This window comes from Hemicordylus capensis, chromosome 5 (assembly GCF_027244095.1).
Source record: "Hemicordylus capensis ecotype Gifberg chromosome 5, rHemCap1.1.pri, whole genome shotgun sequence".
In the NCBI taxonomy this organism is placed as follows: Eukaryota; Metazoa; Chordata; class Lepidosauria; order Squamata; family Cordylidae; genus Hemicordylus; species Hemicordylus capensis.
Window position 1 is genome coordinate 58,089,401 of NC_069661.1, and position 13,423 is coordinate 58,102,823.

The following is a 13,423-nucleotide window of genomic DNA, read 5'->3' on the forward strand; positions in this document are numbered from 1 at the left end:
TCTAGGCAGGCAGCCCTTGTTGCAGGATAATGTTAACTTAGCTTCCTCAGATGAACATTATTCAGCAACGAGGGCTGCCTGGAAATGAGCTCTGGAAAGCTCCAAGTGGTGGCTCCTACCGGCCCAAAACTGTTTTTAGGGGCCTGGGGATGGGAGATCCCTATACTAACTGCTGGTCCAGGGCTCTAAACAGACCCAGCTGATAGCCGATGTCAAGGGTGCGCTTGCACCCTTAACCCGGCTGCCAGGTATCACATTGAGCTCCTGTTGGACAGGGGAATCCCCCAATGCAACGCATGCTGGAGGCTGGAACAAGTTCCAACCCTGGATTCCTCCACCGTGCTCCATACTTCATGGCTGCCCATGTGGGCTGCCCATGTGGGAGTATGGAGCACGTTCCCACCACCTCCCCCTTGATCGTCTGTGGGGAAGGTATGGTTTACCCTGTCTTCCCCAACCCTGCTCGCCTGAGCACCCTGCGATTGTGAGAATCACCTCATTATTTTCTTTCTTTCCTTTATTTTTTTCTTTTCTGCTCTTCCTCCAAGAAGCCAGAGCAGTGTACATGTATCCTCACAACAACCCTGTGAGGTAGGTTAGGCTTATAGATAAGTGATTGGTCCAGAGTTGTCCAGTGAGTTTCATGGCTGAATGGGGATTTGAACTTGGGTCTCCCAGTCCTAGTCCAACATTCCAACCACTACACCATGCATATAAATGTAAACAAATAATTTTCTTCTTTGACATGAAGATGGTCAAAAGCTCTACCCCACTTCTTTTGGGTTGTATTGCCCTAGGATAATTATGTTCACATCATAATCTAGCATCTTTAGTTAACTGTGCAGTCTACCAAAGACTGTTTACACCAGGGATTCTCAATGCTAGATTCCCAGATATTATTGGACTTCAACCCGCATAATGCCCAGCCAAAGGCCACTGGTGCTGAAGATTATGAGAGTTGAAGTCCAATAACATCTGGGGACCCAAATTTGAGAATCCCTGGCTTACACTATTTTACAGACTGGAAAGAGATGCAGAAATGCTACATTTGGCTTGGATGTGAAGCAAGTAATAAAACACAGTGCCAAAAATACCAGTCACAAGTCTCAACTACTCAGCTGTCATTCAGCATCAATCAGTTCAAGCATCTTCCACAAACAGATCAAACCTCAATTTCTTGCAGCTTAAAAACTAGGTCTGAAATTCCCAGTGAAGAGACTCTTTGTCATCTAACATACCAACAACTCTTGTGTTGTAGTAATCTGGCAGCATACGCTCACACAAAGCCACCAGCAGCCAGAAGGCTTCCTCTTCCTTTGCATATAAAAGCAGCACTGACGTCACAATATTCATGGCCTAGAGGGGAAAATTAAGGTAAAGGAATGGCATATACTTGCTTTTTAAACTTTCTTGATAACAGATTTAATAAAGCAATAGCCTAGTTTTTGCCCTAGATTTAGAAAGCAGCTGTAGATCTCTATGCAGAGAAATATTTTGCTTAAGAAGTGGAATGATGCAGTTTGTCCAACCTCAACATGTTATCACAAACCCTGACCCTCCTCACATGGTTCTACTAATGCAAACTGTGTGGGTAGCTGTTTAAGGGAAACAAAAAACAGAACTGTACTTTTGTAAGTGGTACTTTTGGAAAGCTAAAAGCTTTCATTTCCATTTCCAAGCAGTCATAGCCTCAATAATTATTGCAATATATGAATTAAGCTGGGAGGGGTGGGGGATCCTGGAATAATTGTGTATGATACTACTATATTCACAGCCTTTGGGGAGATTGTTTGAACTTAGCTGATGTTTCATTTTCTTTTGTCTTCCTTGCTGGCCCTAGGAGCTGACGAAAGGCACAGCCTTGTTTCACTCTTGTCAGTTGCAAGTGACCATCAGACCAGACCACACACAAAAAAGTCTGTCACTGTGCCCAGAAGAGTGAACACAATGCAGGTTCCTGTCCTTATTTCACAAAGACTTTGATATACAATTGCTGGTCTCTTAATTTGGTTTGAGGACAGCCAGTCTGAAAATGTAATCTTCCTGGAAATAGTTCTGGGGAAAAGGTTTTACAAAGCAGCTGAAAATGCTGAACCTACAATATGTAACCTTAACTAAGAGTCCTATGGCCACTTAAAGACTAACACATGTATTATAGCACAACCCCTTTCTGCACAACCCAGTTCCTCCATCCGATGCACCTGAAGCTTAGAAGCCGACTCTCATCGTTTTTGTTGCAATAGTCTAATTGCTGCACCTCTGGAAGTCACTGATATGTAGTATGCAACAGGCTCTTGGCAATTTTCATGCACATCATCCAGCCATTAAAATGGGAGAGAAAACAGCAGCATGATACTCACGTTTGCATTTGAATTGGGATTTTCAGGACTCTTTTGGGTTCCATTTGGCCCCAACTTGACCGGTTTTTCCTTGGTGAATCACACTGAGAGGGAATTAGGACTGGGACCTTGTACTGGCAGGGGCCAAAGCTTAAAGGCACCCTTCTGGTCTTGGCAATGCCAAGACTGGTGGGTTCATATGATACGCCCAGTCTCAGTCTCTCCTATCCTACTTATGGCACAGAACCTGACATCTGTCCCTCACTTCAAAACTAAATTACAGGGGTCTGGTTCCCTGTAGCAACTAGGTAGGAAATGTCAAGACTGGTGGGTTTGTGCAACCCAATCTCAACTTATCACAGAGACCAGAAATAGGATTCATGTGTGTTTCTGGGCTGTGGCCATTCACTTGAATCCAAGGTGCTGCATTATGGATGAACATACTGAAAGGCACATATTTCTGCACTTCACCATCCTCTGCAAAGGATCCAGGAGCACACCTCTTGCATTACATGAGATAGCCTCTTGGACCAGCCCAGGTACTTATAGCACTTGCATGTTCAACACCAGTGAGGTTCCTAGCAAGGCTCTGATAAACATATGACGACACTGCATCTTAGCTCACCAACATGCATCAACTGTATACAAAAGCAGTTATAGTGATTATTTTGAACATTTGGCCTCAATAACAACCATTCAATTCAACAATTAAATCCAAAGAAGAGTTAAGCAATTTCTTAAAATGACAGACGGAACAGTGTTTTTTCACTGGTGGCACCATGCCTGTGGAATCCCCTCCCTGGTGAGATCCAACAGGTAGCATCCTGGGCGATATTTAAAAGAAATCTGAAGACTCTGCCCTTCCAAGAAGCCATCAGCCTCTGGCTGAGCTGTTTTAAATCTTTTGTCTAGCTTATAATAGAGCTGATTTAACCAATGTCATTAATGATGCTTGTTTTTATCTTTTTGTAAAAAAAATTCTAAGTTGCCTTGTGGAATACTGCACTTGAAAGCTGGGGAATGCATATATAAGATAGGTAGATAGGTAGATAAAAATTACCTGACAGTATCCAATGTTGGGGTTTCTAAATGCATAAGCAGTTAGTACTCTCCTCAGGGCAGCAATACCCATCTCATTCTGGAATGCAGGATGCTCTGGGAGAGAACGGTGTAAATCCCTCTCAATCTCTTCTGTAGCAAGGTTATATTTCCCCATGGATTTCTCCACCAAGTCTTCATAATAGCCAGCATGGGTGGCCATTTCATTAATAGCTCCTACCAATGGGAGAGAACACACAGGCAGAAGACTAAGTCGGTTTCAGACACAAAGCAGGAATCCAAAGAACTGCACAACTAGTGTTGCATGTGTCAGGGGACTCTGGACTTGGTGTGTGTGTATATGTGTGTCTGTCTGTTTGAAAATAGCAGCCCCTTGTGCCACTTTGCAAACCACTTTTGAAGCTAGGGGTCTTTCATAAGCAGTTTAATGTTCTGCTGTTCAAATAAAGTCAAAAGTCACAGTAAGTATCCTTGGACCTAAGACAATATCTACAAGAAGCAGGTTATGTTCTCCCAAGACCTTTTATCCTCAAGTCAATTGTCATCAGACTTCTGATTTACCACAGTGACTTAACACACCTGCCAACTCTTCTTGGACAAGGTTTACTGGGTCAGAGATAAGGCCATGGTGAAGCAGATTGTGCAAACACAGCCAAGCAGAGCCACACTAACTGGTTCAAATGTAACAGCAAGGCAAAGTTTTTACTTCCGCTGTTGCAACTACTTGTAAATAATCCTGAAGCAACCTGCATTCACTCAATAGTTCTTCCACCCAAAGTAAATTCAATGAAAGTTTAATCTAAGCCATAAATTTCAAAGCTGGCTTCAGGATTCTGAGCTCCCTTGAGCAAGAAGGTGTCCTCAGTTGGCTCCTTAACCTGGAAGAGGATGTGTACTAAGCAAATTCTCACATGGCACTTCTGATCTTGGGTGCTCCATGCAAAGTGAGAATGATAATGCAGTTGGGCCCCGTGAGCCCTGGCAAACACCTGATTTTTTCCATCCTAGAACAAAACCTGAAACTCAGTCCAAAGTTTAAGAAACTTTGCTTAGATTTGGGTTTCAAGCCAGGGGAAGGATGGGAAGATTCATGTCAACTATGCTAGCCTTCATGCTATGCTTTGGGGAACTCACACTTAAGTTATGGGTGGTTTAGTGAGGTATTTCACTAATTCAGTCTCCATTTCTATGCAGCGAACATGCTCATCAACATTTTGACCTCCTGGTTTATGCCAGTGATATAATGAAATCCACAAGAAAAAAGCAACAAATTGGGACCTTTTGACTCAACATTAGATAACAAAATTATCTATTGATACGCACCTGACAGGAGCAGCCAGAGTTCCCCTCTCATGCTTTCAGGAATACCTTTTAGCACAAGGTCTCTTGTTTTCTCTGTACGGTACATACAGATACCTTGGCCATATTCAGCAAAATGGATCTTCCAAGCCTGTTCTTTCAAAAACTCTTTTGCCTTAAGAATAATGGATGGGACAATATAAAATACATAGTAACAAAATCCAGTATGCCCCTGACATCACCAAAGGAGAAACTAATTCAAAACACAGTTGTATTTTTTTTAAATATTGGCCTTTTGACCATTATTTCAATAAGGCTACATCACTATGCTCATTCCAGTATCACAGCTGGTGTTCACACTAGCCCTGTGCAGATGTTATAACTGCATGGAAGGCCAACACATGGAGGGAAACCAGTAGGGTATCAACTAACCATGCCACTTCCAGCACACTAGCTGGCCATGCCCACTGGGACTATGCATCTTCAAGGGCAGCAGTGAAGAGAGAGAGAGTTCCTCCACAAAACCCTGGGGATTCAGGGTTCCACAATGAGTGGAGGAACTCTCTCTGCATTGAGTGCTGTTCCTTGCATATAAGGTTTGGGGATGTGGCCAACAATTGATTAAGTGCCTTAGAGTCGGTGTTGACTCTTAGCGACCATAAAGATAGATTCTATCCAGGATCATCTGTCTTCAACTTGGCCTTTAAGGTCTCTCAGTGGTGCATTCATTGCTGTCGTAATCGAGTCCATCCACCTTGCTGCTGGTCGTCCTCTTCTTCTCTTGCCTTCAACTTTCCCTAGCATTATGGACTTCTCAAGGGATCTGGATCTTCACATAATGTGTCTGAAGTATGATAGTTTGAGCCTGGTTCTTTGTGCCTCGAGTGAAAATTCTGGATTGATTTGTTCTATGATCCATTTGTTTGTTTTCCTGGCTGTCCATGGTATCCTCAAAAGTCTTCTCCAGCACCAAAGTTCAAAAGCATCAATGATTTTTCTATCTTGCTTCTTCAAAGTCCAGCTTTCGCATGCACAGTGTGTCACGGGAAAAACCATTGTCCTAATGATTCTAATCTTTGTAGGTGTAGACACGTCACGTACAAAGATTAGAATCGTTAGGACAATGGTTTTTCCCATGACCCTTTGAAGAATTTTCACTCAAGGCACAAATGACCAGGCTCAAACAATCATACTTCGGACACTTTATGTGAAGATCTAGCTCCCTTGAGAAGTTTTATTTGCCCCTTTCAAACATAACATCTGAATATGGCTACTATAACTTTCTAATGTGTCCTAGAAGTATATGACTATGTGTACATATGGAAAAATTTCCAGTAATTCCACAGTAATCTATGGCTGATTTCTCTAAAAAGTTATAGATGGCAATCTCTTTCAACAGGCAACCTTCCCCACACACCTGTGGCCACATGATGACTTCAACAGTGTTGCAGAGGTGCCAATAAGCTACAACAGTCTCTGCCCTTAATTTGTTGAAAATAGTTACTATAAGGGGAGTGTATGTAAACACATAAATTGGAGGAGAACCAAGGAGACAGCTGATCAGCTGCATAATGCAGTTTTAAATTCCCCAACAGCCGAGAAAAAAATTTCTTAACACTCTTTGTAATAAGCTTTATATATGCTATTATTTCATGCCACACCCTTTGACACAAACTGCACAGGAGTCTTGTCACAAAGCTTGATTTAATTAGGGCAAGATATTTCCCCCAATACCGACTGTGCAGTCAACCAGCAAAAAGGGAAAATTAAGCAACTACATTCTGAATCTAATTTATAATTCATTTCTTTTCAAAATGATGAGTGTAGTGAGCACTTTTGTAATCTATCTGAGAGCAAAAAACCAGCACGACCTACTAATTTAGGGTTGAATTCCTCAGGTGAACGCCGCCGATACATGGTCATTAGTGCCTGTGTTACAGTTGGGATGCTGTTACCATTCAGGTTGAACTGCCGTTCTCCATCTGCTTCAGAACTAAGGCTTCTTTGAGGGCTTGATGAAATGATACTGCTTGCCCTTGAATATACCTGTTGGGGGGGAATATCCACACCATTGACAAGAGCATTCAGGTGTGGGTGGGGAAAAGTGTGGAATCAGCACTCTCATTTTGAGGGGGCCTGTGCTAAGCCCCCTAACCCAGGGGTTCTCAAACTTGATGCTGTTGGACTACAACTCCTATTATTCCCAGCCACAATTATGCTTGGGAATGATGGGAGTTGTAGTCCAACAATATCTGAAGAACCCAATTTGAGAACCCCTGGCCTTTAAGATGCCCCTCCAATGTGAGAGATGAGTCATAGGATGGGGCTTGTGGATTTAATTAAGGATCTCCCATACTTTCCCCTCCATAATTGGAGCACTTGTGTGGAACAGATGGTTTGAAGCGTGCTAGCAGATAGGATATTTGTTATCTCACTGATCTCACAAGGGCTTTTAACAGCGGTGTAGCAGGAAGAAGTTTGGCCTGAGTTGCTTCTCCTGTCACACTGCTCACTCGACGCCCGCCTCCTCTGCCAGCTTTAGTGCTGAGCTTGAGTAATTCAAGCTTCTAAGGGTAAGTGAGGAAAGGGCAGCCAGACTGCAGCACTGCGGGGGTGGGGGGGGGGGAATACACTTTTGCCAGATGTATTCAGCCATGCAGTCTCAAAAGGGAGGAGAGCAACCCCCACACCCCCACCCTGCCCAACCACTTTAAGTCAGGCCTTTGCAACCCTTCAAACCCCTATCATCCAAATTAGGTATCTGTTCAGTGAGTGCTTACAAAGGCGAATGTCCTGCAGAAAAATCTTTAAAAAACAGATAAGCAGCAGTGCGTTTCAAGACTGAGGTTCTGGCAACAGAAATAAGCTTCAAGCAACAATTCTTCTATTGAAGGAACATCTTCTCCTAAAGTAATTTCTAAACATTCTTCTTCAGCCTACTGCACCACAATATCCCCATTTCATTATCAGGATGGAAGTGGAAGCGTTCCAGTGAATAATAGAATACATTTTTTTGAAATTCAAAAATTATGCACCCAGGAGCATTCTAAGAAGCTAATATGGCAGGGCAATACAATTATATTAGTCCTGCTGGGTATTCTGCTCCACTGTGTAATGACAGCAGTTTGCAGAAGAACATTTTTCTTTGGGTTGTTTTTTTTTTTAAAACAACAACAACAACACAGGAATGTTGTATTCATGGAAATGCAACTGATAAAAGTCCTTGCCAAAGCAGATGTGCAGCAACTTTCATATCGGAGGTGCTCTGATAGTAAAGGAATGTATTACTGCAATGGGCCACTTTTACTCCTTTCATAACTATAGCTTCTTGTCAGTAGTCTGTGGCAGCTAAATAGGTGAAGCACCAGGCAGGTTCTGGCCCTGGGTCAATGTGAAGCTGGCCATCTTAATTAAAAAATATGGGGGTCATAGTGGCCCAGGTCATACAGTCTAACAAATCGTGTTGAATCAGGAAGATAAGCTGAGTGAGTGCTGAGCCTGCATGCCCCCTGCTTCCCCTTTCCCCCTCAGCCTGGGGGCAGAGAAATCCTGGCTTGTAAAACTGCAGCTCCACATGCCGTCCAAACCCAGGAGCTGTGATTGAAATGTGTCTTATAAATCAGAATATGAAATTAGGATTTGATCCTTTTCATATCCTAGTTTGTAAAGTCAGTCAAACCACAGTGCCCATTTTTGCACAAGGAACAGGATAGCATGTCAAGAGAAAAGACAAGAGACCTATTCAGACATTATGTTGAACACTCATACAGTAAGGTTCATCGGACACAAGTACAGTTACTCATGTTATATTGAACACAGGTGCAACAGTACACTTCCTATCTGTACCATGCATTTGAGGAACCTGTACCCAGGTTCACTTTTCTAATGAATGCAGGTACAGTCATTCACAAGTGTACAGACATGTGCACAATCATAGAAATGTCTGAATAGGGCTTAGGCCACTATTCAGGCCTAAACGTTCTGACAAACGTCTGACTAGGGCTTAGGCCACAATAACTTAAGATCTGTGGGCTGATTACATAGGAAGCTGCTGTATACCGAGTCAGACCACTGGTCCATCTAGCTCAGTATTGTCTACACAGACTGGCAGCAGCTTCTCCAAAGTGGCAGGCAAAAGTCTCTCTCAGGGTTATCTTGGAGATGCCAAGAAGGGAACTTGGCCCCTTCTGCATGCAAGCATGCAGACACTCTTCCCAGAGCAGCCCCATCTCCTAAGGGGAATATCTTACAGTGCTCACATGTGGTCTCCCATCCAAATGCAAGCCAGGGAGGACCCTGCTTAGCAAAGGGGACAATTCATAGTTGCTACCACAAGTCCAGCTCTCTCCCACTGTGGCATTCTCTATTTGTGGTTGCATAGGTAAACTCCAAATGCCCATGGTTTGCTGCTCTTTCCCACATTTTTGTGGGAACATCTAACCCACCCAAGATAATCAAAAACAGATGTGTGGATAAGACAATGCTTGTATCACAATAGTCCTATTCACACCATTACGTTCAACGCACACCCCATTTGTTTTTAACATAATATTCACACATATTAAAAGCACACACTTTCTATCTGTGATCTGCATTTGAGGAGGGGCCTATACCCAGGTTCACTTTTAAAGTGAACACATGTACATGTACATGGTTTTTGTGTGAATTACTGCACATGTATACATACATCTTTATGCCACACAATGGAATGTCTGAATAGGGCTTATTATTTGTTCCCCATGGATGCAGGGGTGTGTAATGGACTTGGCATGAATTTCTTCAGCCTTGTGAGGCCCCAGACAGCCAAAAACTGTGTGGTCCATTTGTTCCCGAGACTTGCTCACTGTGTAAATTGCTGGGGAAAGGAAGTCTTGCATGCTGTGCAGTCAAACATGAACACAAGTGGAGTTGGAGGTGGGAAACAAAGAAAGAGAGAGAGCAACTGAGGAAAAGGAAGAGGACAGAGTGCAGAGAGAACAGGGGCTCTCAACCAAGAGGACAGAGAGACTTATGAAAAGAACACCATGGGGTAGTAAGTGGGAAAAGAAGAAGATGCTGAGAAATGAGAAAGTAGATAGATCTGTGGATACAGAAACCAAAAGAGAGGATAATAAACTTAGGGTACAGAGAGATCTGTAGGATATGAAAAGAGAGGAAAAACTAGGGTAACAAGAACTGGGGTACATAAAGAAAAAGAGATAAAATGTGAAATAGGGCTGCAGACATGTGTACAGAGAAACAGGAAAAGGAGAAGACAGATGGAAGGATGTGGTAATGAGGCCCGGGTGAGGCAAGAGAGGGCACCATGTGTGTACTATGTGGTGTGCAGACTGCTATGGAATTTTTAAAAAGGCATAAGCAAAGAAAGGGGTTCTGAGAGACAAGTGGTGATACAGAGAGAGTAAAGAGAACTAAGGGGGGATGAAAAAGAAGGTTAACAGGGAATGTGTTAAAAAGAAAACACTAAGTTAAAATGGTATCAAAAATTATTTTCTCTGATTATTTTTCTCAAGGTGGCAATGCAGCCACCTTGAGTTGGTAAAAGATATGAAAGTGATCATTCAAGTGATTAGAGATGTATCCCGGGTAAAGACCAATTCAATTGTTCAGGAAAGAAAAAGACAACTTCATCACATATTGAAGCTCTTCTTACAACTGGTGAGAAGAGCTTCCGACAGGTCTGTGGGGAGAGCAGGCTTAGCCAGCTCTCCCCACAGAATAGCAGCCTCCAAGCCCTGGGCAGCCAGATCGGCCACCCACACGACTGCTGGCTCCATCACGGAGGCTGTGGGGATCAGGGGCTGTGCGGCCCCCCAAAATTCCAGGATGCCCCACACGAGTGTGCAGGGCATCCTGGGGAGACCCCCGGGATCGGAAGGCTTGTTTCTGCCTCTTGGCGGGGATTTCCTTATGTCTTGCTGTGGTGCAGAGCTGTACCACGGTGGGACACGACCAGAAATCTCGGGTTAGTGGAGTGCTAACTAGTGTTAAGGGAAGGGCTTATTTGCCAGAGAAGCATGGGACTTGCCTGCGAGCCCAGTGGTTCTCATGATGGGTGAAAAGTGGGCTGGGCTCCTTTAGACTGGTTTTCCTCCATCGTGAGAATAGCCTCATTTTGTTTCTGTTGACTACCCGCTTTCCAGGGAGGATGGGGCAGCTTTATAGTATGCTTAGGGAGTAAGTAAAGGCAAGTGTAGAATTAATTAGTTCCAAGAGGAATTCATATTAAAAACAGAAGTGACTAATGTTGAGAGTACGGGGCTAGAATTACACTCATTTTAAAAGAAACACATGAACATCCCCTGTGTATTCCAGGGTAGTGGCTGTGTGGCTTACTGGAAGCCAAGACAAGCATGCACATGGAGGAGAAGGGTAAGACACCTGCATGCTCATCCATAAATTGGTCATAAAACATTAGAAGTTTCTGTACATTTGGTTTCACAGTCTTTTTCTGCTCTTGAAAATGCTGGTGAAGAGACTTGATGCAAAATTAGTAGCCAGCATCCTAACTAAATTTACTAGAGGAAGTCTTACTGAAATTTAGTAGTCCTTTAAAGTAACTTCTGAGTAACTTAGGACGTCAGCCACTGTTTTTGTTGAACAAGGACATTTTATTTCAATTGCTATTCCATGGTGCAGAACACCTTCTGGCTGTTCTCCAGCTTTTGTAGTAGCTTCAAGATCTCAAACAAGGTTATTGGTAGCAGATAATGAACAAATGCTTCTGCCTCTTCTCATTTTAACCACATCAGTGCTAAATGGTTGAAACAGCAGGCTTCTTGCTTGGATTAAGAGGGCCCATATAAGGGAACAGGATTAAAGGAGGATCGGAAAGTGGGGGACTTCCAAGTTCCGATCCAATTTGTTTCCACACTAGAAGCTTTTCTAAGAGATTAATTTTAACCAAATACTGCAGTGGGTGTAACAGTCTGCACCCCTTGTGACTTACTAGGTCAAATGCAGCCCAAACAATTATTGTGGGCTGCCAGTTTCATCCCCATTGGCAGTTCCAGGCAGAAGTTTATTGAGCCCCTTATGTGCTGCCAAAAATGGCTGGTGAGCTACATCTGGTTTGGTGGGTCACACATTGTGCCAATTTGTTTGAGCTGAACATGGCCCCACTGAGCCAAAAGCAGACACAGAGGGACCATTAGCAGCTAGCTGACCTTTGGAAGACTGTGAAAGTATTTATATTTTCCATCTTTTGATAAAATCAGTCATGCTCAAAAACAGCACAAGTCAAAAGACAAATAATTCATTTAAGCAAGTCATTTGATTCAGGGGTTTGCTTTGTACTCAGTTTTTAAATGGCCCCCTCCAAAAAAATTTCAAACATTTCTACCTAAAATGCCTAATTGTATTTGGCAAGAAGACAGGGTCTTAAAATATTTGCTTTCTGTAGATAGCTAAGCAAATCAGAATCCATTTGTAAAACAGACAATGACTTTTATAATTAATTATTATAATGTTATGTGCACTCGATCATGCTACTTTCTGCTGGGCTTTATTGCCTTGTATTTCATTTGCAAGTTGGCAAACATTCAACAGTCAATAGCTGGCATTTTGCTGACTCCAGCATCAGGCAGCTTTCCAGACAAGAAGGTGATGTCTTCCAAGACTGGGTAAAATTCTACCCCCACCCGTCACATTTAACCTTAAAAGCAGAGCTCCTTTTAACGGAAGCTTGGATACTGCAACTATGGTTCTGGGACACGGAAATGCAGCTGGTGATGAAAGATACCTTGATTTCCATCATATCTAAGGCTGGACAAAGAGATATTACTTCAGATCATTATGTGCATAAGCTTCAGACTCAGATTTTCTGTCCTCCCTTTGCATGCAGTGATTATTGGCTTGAGACAAGCCATCATTTGATATTTTGTCTGAACTGCCAAGCTATGGTTTGCACTTGTTTGTAAACCAGAATTTAAAATCACCGGATGTGAGGAGACAAAGGAGAGGGATGAAGCTCCTTGAAGGGCAATTCTTACACTACCAAGCCACCATTTATTATTAGGATATCTGAACCAAGCCAAAAAACCACTAGCTCCCTCACAATTTGTACAACATCTCATCCACTCAGTGAGGTGAAAGTGCAGAGGAGACAAGTTCCTCTTTCAGAAGGTGTTTACTTCTGCTGCACTCTTTCTTCTGGACTACAGAACATACCGAAGGCCTTTTTATCTTTTATTTGCCTTTTAATCTTTTATTTGCCTTTTATTTTCTCTGAGACAAAAAGACAATGCCCTGGATCAGATGTAACAGCCAGAATGTGGTTTCCAATTATGTCCAAATCCAGAAAGCTCTAGTTTGCACCAAGGGAAGGAAGAGGCACATATGCACGATGTCGACTCATAATGGCCAAATATGATCTGGCCATTAAGTGTGAACTAGGCCAATGTCATCAGTTAAGCAATCTGTTTTGCTAGGTGTTAAGACATGCCCATACATGTTTCCATATAGCTAATTTGGCCCTTCAGCACCAAACCAGAAGTGCAGGAACAACTCCAACCAAACCTCATATTAATTGAACCCAGGGCTCAGGCCTGAAACCTATTTGAAAACTAAGAACACATGAAATAGCAGGAAAGTGCAGATGGACCTTGTTATCCACGGGGGTTCTGTTCCTGCCAATTTCCACAGATAATCAAACCATGGAAAACGAGGCATTGCGTCAATGGCAATTGAGGGGTTAGGTTCCTGCAGGGCAAAAAACCGGCATACAC

The 13,423-nt window shown here is 42.9% G+C and overlaps 1 protein-coding gene across 5 annotated transcripts in view; it reads right to left on the reverse strand.

Annotated features, from left to right (window-relative positions):
• TBC1D9 (TBC1 domain family member 9) overlaps positions 1-13,423 on the reverse strand; it is a 78,411-nt gene that overhangs the window by 22,489 nt on the left and 42,499 nt on the right. For all 5 annotated transcript variants that reach the window (XM_053256836.1, XM_053256835.1, XM_053256839.1 and 2 more), the window contains 4 exons: positions 6,573-6,743; positions 4,722-4,872; positions 3,400-3,614; positions 1,239-1,356 (listed from right to left, as the gene is read on the reverse strand). In XM_053256836.1, the coding sequence (XP_053112811.1) occupies positions 1,239-1,356; positions 3,400-3,614; positions 4,722-4,872; positions 6,573-6,743 (655 nt within the window). The remainder of the gene's footprint in view (positions 1-1,238; positions 1,357-3,399; positions 3,615-4,721; positions 4,873-6,572; positions 6,744-13,423) is intronic.